Source organism: Manis pentadactyla, chromosome 5 (assembly GCF_030020395.1).
Source record: "Manis pentadactyla isolate mManPen7 chromosome 5, mManPen7.hap1, whole genome shotgun sequence".
Lineage (NCBI taxonomy): Eukaryota > Metazoa > Chordata > Mammalia > Pholidota > Manidae > Manis > Manis pentadactyla.
In genome coordinates, this window is record NC_080023.1 from 2886462 (window position 1) to 2904635 (window position 18174).

At 62.0% G+C, this 18174-nt stretch overlaps 1 protein-coding gene across 6 annotated transcripts in view; it reads right to left on the reverse strand.

The window, feature by feature from the left end:
* The window catches only part of SH3BP2 (SH3 domain binding protein 2), a 32833-nt gene that overhangs the window by 11710 nt on the left and 2949 nt on the right, over window positions 1-18174 (reverse strand). For 2 of the 6 annotated variants that reach the window (XM_057502032.1, XM_036921244.2), the window contains exon 1: window positions 13528-13550. The exons of 1 other annotated variant lie outside the window; for it this stretch is intronic. Coding sequence is in view for 3 of the 5 variants with exons in the window: in XM_036921244.2 (XP_036777139.2) it covers window positions 13528-13535 (8 nt within the window). In the remaining 2 variants the exon portion in view is untranslated. Of the gene's footprint in view, window positions 1-872; window positions 1052-5937; window positions 6180-8059; window positions 8111-13527; window positions 13551-18174 lie in introns of those variants that run through there. 3 more of the 6 variants (XM_057502033.1, XM_036921242.2, XM_036921243.2) reach the window with 3 other exon arrangements.

The window sequence follows — 18174 nt, forward strand, 5'->3', positions numbered from 1 at the left end:
CCACTCCTGCCTGCCGTAGCCAGCTTCCGTCCCTCCCTTTCTTAAGGCCCTCCGACCCAGGAAGCAGGAAAGCAGGTAGCCGAGAGTCCTCGGCTGCTGAGGCTGTACGACAGGGGGCCAGAGCAGACCAGCCTGGCACGAAGCACACCCTCGTCAGCAGCAGTCATGGTGACCATCTGGTGGGTCAGCCTGGGGCATCACTGGCAGGGACCACACAGCGCAGTCACCAGGGGTGAGCTGACTGCCTCGGGGTTAACCCCGGCCGACGGGACCCTCTGTTCCAGGCCCCAGCGTCAGGCCCTGCCCTTCTCCGGCCTCTTACTCGTGCTTCAGCTGCTCTCCCTGAAACCTGCCAGGCCGTTTCACACTTCCAGCCTCTGCCTGGAATGACCAATACCTTTTCTCACATGGAGAACTCCTACTCACCCGTTAAGACCCAGATATAGAGGCCCCTCTTCTGTGAGGCACTTCAACGCCTGTCACACCCAGGAGTCCCCCACCCCAGGCCTGGTGCCTCCGGTGTCCCTCCGAACCCTTAGTGGGGCAGCTAGGGTCAGACCCAGACGCCCGGTTCCACTCGCACCCCTGCCACTACAGCGCCATCCCCAGACACACACACACAGAAAACCACTCTGCTCTTGGCAAACCAGCCCCCGTCGTCCGCTGTTCACGGGCACCTCGGCCCCTGCCTGGGTCGCTCCCGCTGCCCTCGGGCTCCATCGGCCCCCAAAGCCAACTTCTCCGGGCCCGGCCCCCGCGGCGGGGACAGGGAAGGGGGGACGGGGCCCCGCGCCCGCCGCCCGCCGGGGGCCGCCCACGCCCGCCTTTGTTCTCGCGGGAAGCGCCGGCGCGGCGCCGGGCTCGGTACTCACGGCGTCCGCGAGGCGGGCACCGCCGGCTTCCCGGAGGCGGCCCGCGCCCGCCTCTCCCGCGCGCCCCGACACGGCCCCGGGCCGGGCCCTCCTGCCGCCGCCTCGGCCCCTTTGCCCGCCTCCCGCCAGCCCCAGCTCAGCGGCCGCGGCCGGGAACCCGCCATCGCGCCGCGCCCGGCCCCGCCCCTCCGCCCCGGCGGGCCCGCCGCCCCGTGTGCTGCGGGCGGGGGCGCGGAGCGGGCGGCGGAAGGGCAGCCCCCGGGGCCCCGAGGCAGCCTGCTCCCCAGCCCCAGCACTGCGCGCGCCGCAAGGCACCGTCCGCCCGCCCGGGAGGGCCTCTGGGGACCCCGCCCGGTCCCAGTCCAGCCGGTGCCCTTGGGAAAGCGGCTTCTCCTCCCTGAGGCTCAGTCTGCACCCCTGTAAAGGGGGGTGAGGCCGCCCTGCCTCTGAGGGATGTGGTGGGCTTGACTGGCTGAGTGTCCCCCACCAGGCCGGCATGCACTCCAGAATCGGGGGGAGGGGGGCCTGTGGTTCCTCTGCCCCCCTCCTCAGTGGGCTGTTTCATCTGTCTGACATCACGCCCCCACCCCCGGATTCCCTGCAGGAGTCAGGGGTCTGGCCCTTGGCAGCTCCTACCCGCTTGACCATCTGCGGCTCCTCTCCCAGGAGACCCCAGGCTGGCCTCCCAAGCATTCTGCCCCCACCTCCTCCCCCGACTACCTCTCCGACCCCCCAGGTTCCTCCCTCCATCACTGTCCACTCAGCATATTCTGACACACCCACCATCCAATCACTGCTCTGTCCTAGATCTCCAGGGCCTCCTCATGGCCACCTGGCCCTTCCAGACCTGGCCCCCAGGGACCTTTCTCATGGGTTCTCCTGCCCTGAACCTTCCATGTCCATGTCAGCCTGACTCCATGGCTGCCATTACCAAAATTCATCCACCTCCAGGCCTCTGTTCCCACTGTTTCCATTGCCTACAGTTGCAACTGAACTAACTTCACCTTCAAGAGTTGGCCCAAATGAACATCAGCGCTTCACAAACTCTTCCAAAAACAGAAGAGGAAGGAACTCTTCTATGAGGCATCATTACCTTGACACCAAAACCAAGCACATCACAAGGAAACTACAGGCCAGTATCCTTTATGAATGTGGATGTAAAGATCCTCACCAAAATACTAGCAAACTGAATCCAACACCGTATAAAAAGGATTCTACACCGTGCCAAGTGGGATTTATCCCAGGAATACTCCGTTCATTTAACATTTAAAATTCAATTAATGTAATACATCAGACCCATGGAGTAAAGACAGAAGCCACATAATCATCTCAGTAGACACAGAAAAAGCATTAGACAAAAATCTGACAATCCTTTATGACGCGAACAATATTCAACAAACTGGGAAAAGGAAGGAACTTCCTCAACCTGGTAAAGGGTATCTGAAAAGTCCGCAGCCAATATGAGCTGTGCAGTGAGAGATAAAAGCCTTCCCCTCAGGTCAGGGACAAGGTGAGGATGTCTGCTTCCACCACCTTCATTCAACATTGTTTAAGAGCTTCTTGCCAGTGCAATTAGGCAAGAAAAGGAAATAAAAAGTACTCAGATTGGAATGGAAGAAATAAAACTATTCACAGATTAAATGGTTATGTACATAGAAAACTCCAAGGAATCCACTAAAAAATTATTAGAACTAATAAATGAGCTCAGCAGGGTAGCAGGAAACAAGATCAATATACAAAAATCAGTCGTGTTTCTAAATACAACCAAAAATGAAATAAGAGCTGAAGTGTCTCCTCTTTTAGGCAGTCTTCCCTGACCTGTAGTGGGTCCTAGTTCCCTCTGTGGGGCTACCACAGCCTTCCCTCCACCTCACACTGACCATCTCAGGTGGTTGCTGTCCCCCATCCTCCCCAGTCAGGCCCAGCATATGGGGGGCACCAGGGCATACCCAGGAGGCATAGAATGTTGACCCTGGTGTGTGGTGGGGACTGTGGTTGCCTGGAAGGCACAAGAAGTTGAAACAAAGCCCCTACTCTGGTGTATCTCACCCTCCCCAAACTGTAAGGAGACCTGGGATGTGTTTTGGGGTGGGAAGAGCTTCTAGGAGCACAGATGGAGCCCACTGCTCCTCCTGGCCCCACATCTGGGTGAGGTTGGGGTGGCCCGTGACACCACTCTGGCTTAGTTTTGTGATCAGACAGGCACAGGCCTGTGAAGTCCTCGCTCTCACATGCCACCATCCCTCTACAGGCAGGGTGAGGGCTCCTAGGTGGCCACTAACTGACCCTGGGTGGGGAGGGTGGGTTATGACAGGGCCAGGTTGTGCTCTACCTTCACCTCCCCAGGAATGTTCTTGCTGCAGGGACAGATGCCAACACCCACATCCTCTCTCCAGAGGACGGACCATCAGAGGGGAAGCCCATCCTGATGCCCCAACATCGTACAGCCCCACTGGCCCTGCCCTGCACCAGTGGGTGAGCTGGGTTGGCATGTGACCAGGAGCCCAGTGCCGGAAAAGGGGAAGGAAGTAGTGGCTGAAGGTGAGGGTGATGACGAGCCACAGTGGTCACGGTGACCACACGGCTCTTGGGGACTTTCATCCCAGCTCAGACTCCAGCACCCCTGGTACCCGAGAAAGCTGAGGGAGCCCCCAAGAGGCAGCCACGCTTCTGGCCACCTAGCCTCCCTGGCTCTCACCCTTGATGTCCATGGCTACTGTCAGCGACCTGATGGTCAAAGTCCACTAACTCCTCCCAGGGGCCCCCACAGGCCTTCCTGCCAGCTCATCAGCAGGAAGCCTCACTCCCTTCCTGTGCAGGGCCGGACACCACAGTGGGGACCCCTCACCGTCTGCTGGAGCTGTCACGGAGAGCTGGAGACTGAGGTTCAAATCCTGGCAGGCCAGTCCTCTGTGGAGGTCTGCTTCCTCCAGCTTAAAGCAGGCACAGGAGTCTGCTCCTTGGGGCACAAGAGTGCCCCAACACCCCAGCAGCATGGTGAGAGCCCGTCCCCTCAGGGGCAGCTGTCCCTACAGAGGAGGGGACTGAAGCCCCCAGTGAGCTGGCGGCATGCCGTGCGGTGCGGAGCTCCATTCCCTGCAGTTTGGAGGGGCCGCCTGGGGCAGAGCTCTAAGGACATGCAGGTTGGCAGCAGGGAGGCTGCTGGGCTCCTTGAGCCCTTCCAGAAGGCCTGTGGTCTGCGTGTGTGTGCACACTAGGGAAGGCAGGAGCCTCAGGAAGATTCTCCAGCCTCTGCTCCTGAGCTTGCCCCCTGACCTCCTCTCAAAGTTGAGACTGGTCTGGGAGACCTGAGGCCCAGGGGCAGAGTGGGGACACAACAGGTGGGTGACAGCCGCTCTGAGCCACGGAGGCAGACTTCCTTGAGTTCGGGGAGTACAGGCTCTGGGGCTCACATCGCTGTGGGAGGCTCTGTGGTCATCACCTGCACATGTGAGCTGGGCTCCCTTCTGTGGTCAGCTTCACAGACTGTGCTCAGGGGCTGACTGCGTGCTGCATGGCTCAACTGCAGGAGGGCATATGTGCACACACGGGTGTGTGTGCGGGTGTGAGCCTGTGCTGAGGCAGAGCGGAGTGCTGGAGGGCTGGGCTCCCACAGCCTGGGCTCCTCTCTGACACCTGCACACACGGCCCTAGTTGTGAGGGAGCTGATGGCTCGCATGACCACACTGTCAGGGGGTCCCTGTTGGTGCTGACCAGGCCGGCCCGTCTGTGGGAGCTGCCCTCACTGCACCAGCCCCCATAGCACTCCTTCACACCCTCCAGAGGACGGACCTTCAAAGGGGAAGCCCATCCTGATGTCCTAACATCGTCCAGCCCCACTGGCCCTGCCCTGCACCAGTGGGTGAGCTGGGTTGGCATGTGACCAGGAGCCCAGTGCCCAAAAAGGGGAAGGAAGTAGTGGCTGAAGGTGAGGGTGATGACGGCCACCGTGGTCACGGTGACCACTCATCGCATGTGCAGTGTGCCTCACACTCAGGCTTGTCCACAGACATGCACATGTTCTCACACTTGCGCACGCACTCATACATATACACATACCTGTTCATGTTCACGCTCACCCTCACACATGCATGCATTCCCACAGTGCCTGCTGTCCTCACATGTGTGCACACACACATTGATCACACTCCCACTCCCACACACATGGCCTGCATGGGCCAAAGAGAGACCCCCCAGGGGTGGCCCCAGTGCGCAGGACAGACAGCCTGGGTACCAGTCAGAAGCTCCGTCACCACCCCAGGCACCAGCACCCCCCGCCATTCTCCCTGACAGCAATGAAATCCCACAGGTTGGTGCCTCAGCCCCATTTTACAGCCCAGGCCACTGAGGCCAAGAGGCTCTATGTTTCTCAGGAATTACCCCACGTTCTCTCCCCAACACCCCTGCGGTGTGAACCAGCGTCATCCCCATGTCACTGATGAAGACACCAGGAGTCTGGGAAGCTGAGTAACTTGCCCCAAGTCACACAGCCGGGAAATGGTGCCCGAGCAGCCACTCCCGCGCCTGGCACACAGCAGACACTAGGTGGCAGCAGTGGGATGATGACCGCGAGCACCTATTCACCCCTTTCAGTTTCCCCTCCCCACCTCCTCTTCCCCTCTTCCCAGAATCTTTCTTTATATGAGAATCAAAACCAAAACCCGCCCATGAAGGCCAGTGACCAGCCACGCGCAAGAGAGGGCAGCACGACCTGGGCTTCACGAGGAAAGCTGCGAGGCCCCCAGGCAGGGTGCCCCCCTGGGGTGGGCGCAGCAGGAGCTCACGCCGCTCCTTCAGTCTCCTCATCGTGTGCACGCCACACACACACACACACACACACACACACGCACACACACACTGTGTGGGCACACAGGACCCAAGTGCCAAGGGACCCCACCCTTGGAAGGCCCACCTGACCTGGGCCCCCACCTCCCTGCCAGCAGCAGGCTGAGTGGTGCATGGCTGGGGGAGGGGGTGGGGTGTCCTGGCAGGTCCTCCCCGGGCAGTTCCGGATGCTGAACCGGTACCCCTCCCAAGCTCCCAGGCCCGGGGCCACCCCACTGACCTGAAGGCACTTGCCCAGCACATGGCTCTCCTCCTGCCTGGTGGTGGGCTGCGCGCAGGTGTCCTGTAGCCCAGGGAGGCCATGTGGCTCAGGGGCCACCGGGCAGGACCGGGGCCTGCATTCCCCAGGCAGGTGAGACCTGATGCCCCAGCGCTGGCCAGCTGGTTCCTGTGCTCACAGCTCCTTCCTGCTGACAGCCACCTGCTGTGTCTGGGGCCTGTGGCCTCCAGGGCTTCCACCCCGCCCAGGACTTCCGGTTGCTGGGTTCCTGGGCAGCCCCAGGTAGCCAGCACTTCCTGCCTGCCACCCTGCCAGGTCCTGAGGTCCAGCCAAGGCCCAGAGCTGCACACCATCTGTGCTGTCTCAGCCTGCTGGGTTTTAGCCATCCCCTACTGTGGTCAGAGACCCGGCTTTCCAGGCCCAGGGCGAGGCCAGCTGTGCCCCCGAGGAAGAAGCCCTGGCTAGCGCCCTATGACCACCTCTGCATATATGACTTGTCCCCAGCGAACCACCAAGGTCCCTCACTGCCCAGGGCATGTCAGGCCCAGCCTCCTTGGCCCAGAAGCCCCTTCCCCAACCCCTATCTCAAGCAAGACGCTGATGCTCACACCCTACACAGGGGGCCCGCTGCCTTCCCAGCATGCTCCTCCCCCCAGCGCAGACCCTGCTGCCCAGCCCTGCTCTCTGAGGCCACACAGAGGAGCCGTGCTTCTTGTGCAAGGAACACTTTGGGTTCCAAGGCAGCCACCTCTCTGCCCTTTGACACCAGGGACTGAGCACCCTCCCCCATCTCCACAAGGCCTTTTGTCCCCACCGCACACCAGGCATAGCCTCTGGGACAGAGCTGGGCTTACACACCTCTGCTGGCTCTGTGACACCAGGCTTGCTAGGAAGCACCGTGACCCAAGGGGCAAAACATGCTCCTCTCACTTCCGGCCTCTGCCCCAGGTTCCACTCAGAATGTGGCCCTTCTTGGGCCTGCTCTAACCCCACCAGGCTGGGCTTCCTCGGCTGCCTAAATCCACAGCCAGGAAGCTGGGGAGCAGGGATGTGAGCCCAGGCCTTTTGGTGCTGAACCCGCAAGCTCCCTGACTCTCCTTCCAAGCTTGGGTCTCAAGATCATACTTCTCCCAGGGAGGGTAGCAAAGAAATGCTCCTGGAGGAAGGAGCACTCCGGGGCCACCCCCATGGCTGGATTTGGGGGTGACAGAGGCCACAGACGATAGGGTCTCTGGGAGTTGCAAAGGTTTTCGCCAGGTTTCCTAGGGCCTGGCCCCCACAGCCAGCTGTGCCAGCACGCAGCCATCCCACACACCATGTGTCATGGCCCTGGAGGAGGACAGCTTCGGGGCTGGGGACCTCCATCCCCAACTGTGTCCATGGCTCCAGACTCTGCCAAGGCTCCCATGCCACCTGGAGGCCAGTGTGGGGTCACAGACAGCTGCTGTCTCCCGGAGGGTGGGGAGCTTGGGCTTTTGTGTCTGAGCTCCCCTCAGGCTGAGCAGTCACCCTGGACTCCCCAAGCCTGCGCCAGCGTCAGTGCCCTCCAATGGCCAAGGGCAGGGCATGCCCTCAACAGAAAGCTGGTCACAACAGACAGACAGATGGTGGCAAGGGGGAAGGGAAGGTCAGAGTGGGGCCTCATTGCCTTTGCAGCTGCCCAAGGCAGGCAGGGGTCAGGCCCTGTGGGCCCGTTTCCCAGCTGGGGTCTCCCCCTGGGTGTTCGAGGTTGGGAGTCCCGGGCTATATGTGGCTTCCACAGGCCCCTATACTCTGTGCCTGTTTGGTTGCATGGTCTCTGATCTGTGGCAGCATTTCACCCCTGCCTCAGATAACACCACCATTCATATTCCTGAACTCAGAGGACACCCAAGGCCCTTCCTCCAGTAATGGCACCTCCATGATCTTTTACACTGTGCTGGAAATTACCATGGAGACGACCCCACACCAGCACCCATGCAGCAAGACTTGTGGGGCTACGCACAGCTGGGGTCTCCCTATGGGGCACTCAGGCCTTCCACCCCACTCCCCACAAGCTGCAGCTCCTTCCCCTTCCCTAGTCTGGTGCCTCAAAATGCTAAGCTTGGGGACCACCTCACCATGCCAGGCACGGGGCGCTTACCAGGATGGGTGGGGGCAAGACAGCAGGGCCAGGCAGAGGCCAAGGGGCAGCCTGAAAAGAAGAGAGAGGGAGGAAGAGCCTCCATTCTGGGTTCCCAGGGTCCTCAGCCCGCTGGGACTGAGGCCAAGGCCCAGCACGGTGCTACTGCTCCAGCCTGCCACAGAGCCTGCCTGGCCTCAGGGCCACAGGCCACAGGCTGGTCCTGCCCTTGCCTGCACTGACCATCGGGAACACTGCAGGTCAGGCGGGAGGGCACTGGCTGGGCCAATGGCCGGGGAGCGCAACCACGTCTCTGGGAAACTCAGCCCTTGCTCTCTTGCAGGCACCCGAGGCCCTTGTGCCCAGAGTGGTGCCCACCTGCCACCTTTGGAGTAGCTTGGGCACTGAGGATGCTAAGGAGGTCCTGCTGGGCTCAGGGAGGGCCTGAGTACAGGGAAGGGTGGTGGGCACCCCTACTGGAGAAAACCTCAAGATCTGAAAATAAGATGCTTTGCCTACGCTGATGGACAGTGACTGTAATGGGGTATGTCGGGGGGACTTGGTGATGGGGGGAGTCTAGTAACCATAATGTTGCTCATGTAACTGTACATTAATAATACCAAAAAAAAAAAAGATGCTTTGCATCAGCCCCTCCCAAAGGGCCTGGGTCTGCCCACAGCCAGCCCTAGGACCTGCCTACCCAGCCTCCCCTACCCCAAGCGCCCCCTCCCCTCTCTGAGGCCCACTCTGCCCTCCCTACATGGGGCTGTGACCTGCCTTCCAGAGCAGGGCTGCGAAGATTCTGGGGAACTCAGTACTGGGCACTATCCAGGAGGGTAGAGGGAGCAGGTAGCTTAGACAGCAGGGCCCTGCCCAGGGCTACCTGGCATAATGGGCTGAACCCCAGGGAAACCTGTCCAAGCCCAAGTCCCCCAGAACTATGAAGGGGACTTCATTTGAAAAGGATTGTTGCCCATGTAATCCAGTTAAGGGTCTCATCCCGGAGTAGCTAGATGGGCCCTAAATACAGTAAGTGTCCTTGTAAGAGATGGAAGAGGAGGTGACACGGAGTGGATGATGTAAAGAGAGACAGACATGGGAGTGACGTGGCCCAAGCCGGGGGGCCAGGGACAGCCAGCAGTCCCCAGAAGCTGGAAGAGGCAAGAAGGAGCCTCTCCAAGAGCACTGGGAGGGAGCAGGCCCTGCTGACACCCCGATTTGTGTACTAGCCATGGGAAGCTACTACACACAGCCACTCAAAAAGCCTCCCCTGGACCAACCGCAGGCCTCCATTCACAATGGGTTTGGCAACCAGGGCCTGCCCTGTGGGGCGGCTAGGTCGGCTCTGTGGGAAGCCCCCACGGGCGTCCTGCTGGGCACAGCAAACCCAAGCTGGCCTCCTGGGGGCTCTTGCCCTGTGCGGGCCCACGTCCCGTCGCCCACCGTCCCGTGCATAAGACTGGATGCTGCACCCGGCCAACACCCACCAGACCTCTGGGTCCACCTCCAGACCTCGTGTTCACATCCCTAGCCAGCCTTTCTCAGCTCCGTCAAGCCATTTCCACCCCAGAGCAGAGGCCAGGCTGGTTCCCCAGCCTGGTGCATGGGGTTTGGCCCCTGCTTCCTGCCCTGAACTTTGCCTCTGAACCTGCCACACATCTCCCGGTATGTGAAATCTTCACCCAGGAATACATCCCTTCCAACAAATGCTCCCTCATCCTTTGAAAACAGAATCTAGAACCCCACCACCTTCTCTGAAATCTCAAGTTAATAGCGTAGCCCTGCCCACAGAGTGTCACATGTGGAGACACATGGATAGATGGACAGATGGGCCCAGGGTCACAGCCATACCCCTGACATGGCTGTCAGAGTGAAGAATTGTGACTTTTAGCTAACCTGGCTCTCAGCGAGAACTGATGTCCGGCGTGGCTGCCACCAAGGCCCTCCAAGCCCCGGGCCCTCTGCTCTGTGAGCTAAGCCACCATATGGCACAGGTAAGCATTCAAGGTGAGCACTGGGGCACCAAAAGACAGTGGTGTGCTGGGGTCTAGGAGGGCCCCGGGGGTTTCTCAGGCCTTCCCAGCGTAGGAGAGGGAGGCAGGACAGCCGTTCCCACATCTGAGGGCAAAGGGAACTAGGGAAAGAGCTGTCCACATGTGGCCTAGGCTTCTAAGGGTCATGGCCAAACTGTGGGCAGGGGTGAGCTGTCTACGCTGAGACCCCTGGCCCTCCAGCTCTGGCCCATAAAGGACTCACAGGCCCACATACCCCTGGAAGCCCCAGCAGCTCCCCAGCACCCAGGGCCTCCCTCTCCCATGCTGCCTCTAGAAATGTTCCCAAGCTGGGCACCATCTCTCAAAGGCCAAGGGCAGAGGGCTGGCTCAGCATGCGGAACAGAACTGGGGCCCCCGCAGAGCCAGGGCTGCCAGCAGCCCCAAGCCTGGTGCAGAGCACCCTCCTTTGGAACCCTGGAGAGGCAAGGCCTCCCAGGAGGAGCTCAGGCCTGGCCAAGAGGCAGCAGCATGTGGGCAGGAGGGACGGTGGCTGGGCAGGGGCTCCAGGCCAGTGTGTCCCTGTGGGGGTCAGGTCCAGGCTATGGCGAGGGGTGGGCTTGCTCTAGGGGAAGTGCAGGCTGGTGGTGTCGCTTGCCTGAGCCACTCTCCTGCCTCAAACCACAAGCAGTAGAGGCGTTTCAGGATTCACACTTCAGTTCATCCTGACCTGACAAGCACTAATCACTGGAGAAAAAATGCTCCAGAGTGCGGACAGGAGGGCCCCGTCCATCCACGGGGTCCTGGCTCCTCGCCAGCCCCGTCCCGCCTGGCCTGAAGGGGCCCACTGCCCCACACTGCAGCTGGCATGGGCACCCCAAGGCCTGAGGCCCTGCGCAGATGCTCCCGACCACAGGAGAGGGCTGCCCCGCCAGCGCCCCGTGGGACGCAGGACAGTGCAGTGGGCAGAGTACAGGCTTCCTTGGGGCTGGCCTGGCTCAGTCCTCTCCTACCCTTGTGGCCCTCTCTGAGCCTCAGCTCCTCATCTGCAGAGTGGGGCTGACAGCTCCTGTGTGGGGCTATCCTGGGGACCACTGGTCACTAGGGTCCGGTTGGCAGCCTGTTGTCGTGGTCACACTGGGAAGGGGGGGCGTTCTCTCAAACCGTGCATGCTCAGAGCCAGGCGACCGCTCCTCACTCTGCCCGTGTGGGTCTAGACCTCCAGCACTCGGTCTCCCTGCCCACCACTGGCCCCACTGAGCCGCATTCCCAGTGTCAGGACCTGCTCCGGAGGGGAGAGGCACCTCGGCCTGGCATGCCATCCTTTCCGCTTCCCTGGCCCCACTCCAGCCTCCTCAGCCTCCTCAGCCCCTCGCCCAGCCCGCACCACCTCGGGATGGAACACACCAATGGCATGCAAGAGCCCCTGACCTACACACAGGTCTCCGACCCCACGGGACCCTCTCCCCTCTCTGAGGACAGGCTGCTGCTCAGTGCAGCACTGCTGGTCTGTCTGGGACTATCTGCCCCTCCCTGGACATCAGCTCTGGGATCCAGCCACTCCGGGTGTCTGTCCCTCACAGTGTGCCCAGCATGGGCGCCTCCTGCAGCAGGAGCAATCCCAGCCCCACCCTAATAAGCTGAACGCCCCCTACTCTCCATGGGGTCCAGTTCATGGGGCTCATTTGCTAAATTAAACCATTCATCTTGCCCCCTGCACCATCCTTCCGAGACCTCTGGCTGCATGACAGATGCCCATTGTGGGGGCCCTGCCGCCCACCAAGCAGGGCCTGGACTCCACTACAGTGACCTCAGTCAGGCCCTTGGGAACACTGAACAAGCTCACTGCCCTTGTCCACAAAGCAAGACCAGCAACCATTCCCAGCAAAGCAGGCATGGGGCCCAGACTGCACACCATCGCACCCCAGTCCCTGGCAGGCTGAGCCCCAGGCAGAGCAGGATGCCCAAGGCTGCTGCCAAGACTCCAGGGGCCAGGCATGTGGTCGGGTGGGAAAGCCACCAAGCTCCTCTGTCAGGACATCCAGGAGGGGAGAGACCATCTCCTTTGAGGTCTGAGTCAAGTGGACCCCCGATAGATGAGGAGCCCACAGAGAGGAGGATCTCCCCGAATTCAGCCCACTCTGCCCTTCCTCTCCCAAGACCACCGTGCCTGTTGCTCACAACCATATTGGCATGTGACTCCCTGAGCACCCACCATACTGGGCTCAAGAAAGCTCCAGACTGTGGCTCTGGTGCTGGGCACCGGCCTGCCTCTCAGCCAGACAGGGCCTGGTCCCTGCCAGGAGCCCCAGGCTGGCCCACGCAGGAGCAGAGGTTACCATCGCTCCTGAGAATGTCACAGGCACATTCTGTAGGAACAGGTTCCCTACTTGCTGAGGCCAAGGCAGGGGGATCATGAAGACTAAGGGTGCCTTCCAGCCTACAGACACCTCTTGTTACAGGAGGGCCAAGCTGATGCACTGGGGCAGGGAGCACCCCTCTAGAATGCCCACCCAGGACCAGTGCATTGATCCACGGCCCACTCGATCTCCAACTGCCCAAGTGTGGACACTCTCCCGCTCTCCTGATGAGGAAGCCAAGGCAGAGTGTGCTGCAGCCATGGCCATTCAGCCAGCACTGCCCATGGGACCAGAGCCCAGGGCCATCCACCCCACCCCCCACCCCGGACCAGACAGCAGGCATTTCCTGCCAAGCCTGGCTCTAAGGAGCATAAGGAGGCAGAGAAGAAGCCCAGGGCCTTCCCTCAGGAGGACCCTGGCTCCCACCTGGGCAAAAAGCCCACCAGCCCCGACGGCAGCTGGAGGAGGTGGACTGGGCTCTGGGTGGAAGGCCGGGCACTCGGGGGTGGGGCACACACATGGGCACGCAGGCGTGTGCCGGCTTCCCTGGTGGGTTCAGAGTTTGCTTCTGCTGAAATTCATTTCCAGAGCCCACGGGGAGCCTGGTCGGGAGACTCTCTGGGCCACAGGTCCCCACCTGCCCTGCTCGCTGCTGCCACACCGGGGTGGGGCGGGGGGGTCTGGTGCTCGCTCCGGAACAAGCCCTGGCAAAGCAGCAGAACGCTGAGCCTCCGAGTCCCCGTCGGTAACTCGGGCTGTCCTGGTGCTGCCAGAACCGTCAAGGCCGGACTTGGGGCTGGGCTGTGCGGATGGAGAGTCCCATGCTTTGGCTGAGTGGGGGAGGCAGTGTGGACATCTGATCAGTGTCCCTCCAGAGCCACCGTCGAACCCCACTGGGCAGCTAAAGGAGCAGGGGGGCCAGAGGACGGCACGATGCTGTCCATCCCTGGGCTGGGCAGGGCTGGAGTCAGGCAGGCCTTGTCCATCCCGCACACAGGGTTACCCCGGCCCCCAAGTCCCTCTGGTACTGGAGCAGAGGGAGGCGGCAAACACCATACCCTTCACCCAGGATGCAAGCTGGTCTCGCCCTCCACCTGGGGCTCCCAATCTGCTGGGGAGGCAGCCACCTCTGACTCACATCCTCATGACCTGTTCCACCCAGACATGGTGACACATCAGCTGGTGTCCTGGGAGCAATCTTCCGCATGAGGGAGCCAGGCAAGGAGATCACATGGGAGGGATCTTGGGTGGGGAACAGCTTGTGCAAGAACCTGGGGTTGGGGCAAGAGGCGTCACGCACCTTCAAACAGCAGGGACACGGGCAGGTCTGTCCCAGAACTGCCTGTAGAGCCACATGCCCAACCAAGTGTGGATGGCATCTCAGACCTGCCCCTGGCTGAGCACCTGCACTGCCACCCCAGCTTCACTTTCCTGCCCTGGGGACCTGGTCAAGTCACTTGGCTCCCTGAGCCTCACTTCCTCATCCCCCCAAATGGTCTTGCTGGTAATGGTACTCTGAGACCCAAGGAAGGAGCTCACAGGGACTCTGCAACAGACATCTGACCCAGTGCTGGGTCCCGGTGCCTCTGGGGGTGGAGGCCACCTGCCTCTGCCCAGATGCCAGCACCAGGGCGAGGTGACAACCACAGAACACGCCAGGGATCGCTGAGGCCACGGAGCTCAGGCTGCAGTGGGAAGGCATAGAGGCACCAGAGAGGTCCAGCCCCACCACTCCTCACAGGAGCTACGACAGGCCTGCTGCGTGGACACCGCTGTGTGCCAGTGCCAGGCCAGCGCAGCGTGACGAGCCCTCCATGCTGTCAGCCTCCTGCCAGGGCATCCCGTAGACCACAGGAAGCCATAAAACTCCCAGGCACACGACAGCATGCCACCAGGTCAGGGCTTCTGGATCCGGGCCCAGGGCACCAGGGCCCAGGGTCACAGAGGTGTGGCCCCCAATCTGGGATCCTCTGGCTAGCAGTCTGAGCACTGGGGGGGGGGTCCCTGGACTCCTCCCTTACACAGGAACCCAGTCTACCACCTGTCCAGTGGGGCCCTGGCCTCCTGCCCACCCTGCTGGGGCCAGAGCCTATCCAGGCCGTGTGTGCAGGACAGGGACCCCTCCCCTCCTCCACTCACTCAGCATCTGGTTGGGTCTTTCCTCAGCGGCAATCCCTTCACGTTTATCTTTTCATCCCTAATAGCATTTCTGAGCTGTTTTCACCCGTATTCTCTGATGCTGCTGCTCAGCTCTCATTCGCCCTCTAAGCTTCTCCCTTGGCTGCGTCCCTGCTGCTTCTGTCACCTGTCAGCTCTCTGTAAGTCCTAGGCTGGCCGCACATCTGGACTGGGGCTTGGCCTCGCCCTGGCTCCTCCTGGGGTCACCCACAGGCTGGAGAGGGGGCCCCCGGGGGGCGGCCAGCCTCTCTGCCGGGCTCAGCGGCAGGGGCCTGAGAGAACAGGCTGCGGCCTCTCCCAGGCCTGGGCCTCTGGCTGGACAGAGGCAGGGAAACTGACAAGCCCAGAAGGGAGGGAGCCCGAGGCAAGACTCAGGAAGAGGCACCGGAGGGGGCAAAAGAGGGAAGGAGGAGCAGCCAGCGTTGGGGAACCGAGAGCTGCAGAGCGTTCCTCCTTGGCCTGGGAACCCCGGCTTGCGTGCTGGACCTGATGACTCACAGCCGCCGCTCCCGTCTGCCCCTCCGCACGGGCCCACAGGGGGCCTGGCTGCCCGGCCTGTTAGTTCCCACACGCCCTCACACTGCCCCATTGTTCAGAGGCCAGAGAGAAGGGTCTGGCAGGAGGCCTGGATGTCGGTCGGGAAAGGGGCCCAGCCCCCAGCTTCCCCCGCGCCTCCCGGGCGGTCCGTGCCTAGTCCTTGACCACAGGACAGCAGACAGCAAAGAGCAGGGGCAGGGGGTCTCCATCTGGCCCCTGTCCGAGGCCTGTCATCCTGTGGGATCTGCAACGCCCCCACCCTCCCATTCCCCGACCCAGCACCTCACTCTGAGCCACTGTCCCAGCCACAACCAAGAGCTCTCAAAGGCGACTGTGTTCAGGCTCAAGTTCAAGCCCTTGCCCAGTTGGTACTCAACCAAGCCAGACACCTCAGATGTCCTTTCCTGACCTCCTATCGTCCCCACTTGACAAACTCCTGTCTGGTCCTCAGTCCCAGCTCAGGCCACCCCAGGACACCCCCTGCTGCCCTATAGCTAGCCAGGGAGCGACGCCTTCAGGGGTGCCCAGGCAGTCTGTGGGGGCAGGGTCCCGGGGCCTGGTGATGGGTGGGGGCTCGCCCCTGAGGCTGCCCGCCGGGAGGGCCAGGACCACGCCTGCTGCTTCACCCTCCCCGGGGCCAGCCCCAGCCTGGCACCCAGGGGGCCCCTGTGGGTCAACATGGAGGCCACGGACCCAGGCCCTCAGTGGGGCCACACCCTCCTGCTTCCCGAGTCCCCAGCCCTGCTGCCTGGCTGGCAGGGACCTCGGGCTTAGGACAGGGCCTCCCAGATCCTCCCGGGGGTGGGGTGTTTCTTTCTCAACCCTCTTCCTTCCCCAGAGTCTTCCTGTCCCCGGAGCCAGCAAGGCCACCACCAACCACAGCACTTCACCCCCCTGGTTACGTTCTCCGGAAACGGGAAGACTGGTCTCAGAGAGCCCTTACCCCACATGGCAAAGCTGCCAAGGCCGGGCACCTGGGACTCCAGGAAGGGTCAGGGACAGCCTCATCCCATGCTCCATTTTATAGCAAGTGGACACCAGGACCATTGGAGCTGAGGCCCAGTGGGCCGGAACCCAGAGCTTCCCCCAGCCTGGTGCCCTCCCTGTACTTGCCCCCCGGCCAGGGATGGCTCCTTACAAAGGAGGACCAGGCAGCTGTAGACAAGGTCTGGAACCAAGCTGGGCCACGTCCTGGTGAGACCCCAAGGGAAGTCATTTCAGAGTGTCCTTCCCCATGGCCCACCCCTGAGCAGCTCCCCTGTGTAGCACAGAGCCTGCGCTGGGGGTCTCAGCCTGGTGCAAGCCAGGTGACAAAGTATCAGGGCGAGGTCCCCAGAGTAGTGTGTCCTTCCTTGGGGATGAGATCTGAGGGGAGACAGGAGGTAGAGGGGGAGGAGGTCCTTACGGGAGAGGGTGGCCGGAGGGGTATAGCACGGATAATGTCCTGAGACAGGGTGCAGGGTACTGGATACTGGAGGCCGAGTCTCGACCCCCAGAATCAACGGCTCTGATGAGCTGGCGGGGTCAGCAGGGAGGCCTTGGTAGCCTGACACCAGCTGCCGGGGCTCGGAGGCCCTCTGCTATGTCTAGCTCATGGCCAGATCTGCCATGCGTCCCCCCAGTACCGGGCAGCCACCCAGCATTCCTAGAGATTTCAGGCCAGATGGTGATGGCAATGGGAAGCCACCTCCCATCCTGTGCTGACGTTCAGGGGATGCAGCCCCTCCATCCTCTCTTCACCCACCTAGCTGACCAGCCTGCCTGCCCGTGTGTACCTGGCCGTCAGGGGGCCCAGGCGGCCAGGGCCCCAGTGCCAGCCACTTGCCCCTCTAGAAAGGGTCTTCCCTTTCTGGCTTCAAACAGGAGGAGAGGAGGCAGCTGGGATTAGGGAGGGCCATCCCCCAGAACCCGTGGTGAGCTCTGTCTCCTGGCGTGCCACACCGTGGCTCCCACACAGGGCTGTGGTCCTCCCACATGCCGCTCGGGGGCCGCCTCTCCTGGCCCCTTCCCCACCACTCTCCCGCCGGCCGCAGATCCAGCCTTGCTGGGCTGCACCTCAGGACCCAAAGATCAGGTCCCCACTGTGGCCAGAGGCTGGGAGAGCCCAGGCTGAACCCAGTCTTGGTCCCAACACGCACTTCTAGGAGGGCACAGCTGCAGAGAGAGGAACTCCTTCATTAGGGTGGGTAGACACCCAGCGGCGGGGTGGGGAGGGGGCGGAGCTGGGATGGAAACCTGGAGAGCCCCGAGCAAGGCCACAGCACAGCCCACTATTATCTGATCGGAAACTCCGCAGGCCTGGGCGGCAGAGGCCTTCCAAGATGTTGGAGCACATTTGTCTCAGATGCTGAGCAGGGTTCGGCACAGGCCGGAGCAACAGCCACCTTCAGAGGACGCCTGGTGAGGCTGCAGCCAGCCTGGCCGCAGAGCCCCACCCGCGGCAGAGCCCACTGCCGGGCTTCGGTCTGCGGGGGCGCCCGGGACGTTCCGCGTGGGACTTCCCACTGGAACAGCCCGCACCCGCCCTCAGCTCTCCCCTGGGCGCCGCAAGGCTCAGGCCCTCACCTGTGGTCCTGTCCTGCGTGAGTTCCCAGTAGGGCAGGGGGGAGGCAAATAGGGTGACCAGGGAACAGGCTAGGAGCTCAGAGGAGGCACCCAGCTTGGTAGGGGGACAGGGAGAGTCCCCTGAGCACCGAGCAGGACAGACACCTACGCCTCTTATCAAACTGCTTCTGAGGGACAGAGTGGCAAGGTGGGCCGGACAGGTGAGATGCTGCTACCTGCAGCAGCTCCTTCCCTCTGGCCTGGCTACTCCCAGGGCCCATGCCTGGCCCAGGACCTGGCATACAGGGCACTTGGCATCATGAGAGGAGCATCAGGGTGGGGGCAGCAGTTTTCTGAGAAGGCCCACCACTGGGACTGGAGTGGAACGACAAAGGCCCAGGCGTCAGGCCAGGGCCCCGCATGAACTGTGAGCACTGCCAGCTACAGGGGCTGGGAGCGTGCCCTGCCAATCCCGCAGGCCCAGTGACCTCCCCCGGCCACTGCCCCCAGTGGGGGCCTGCCCACA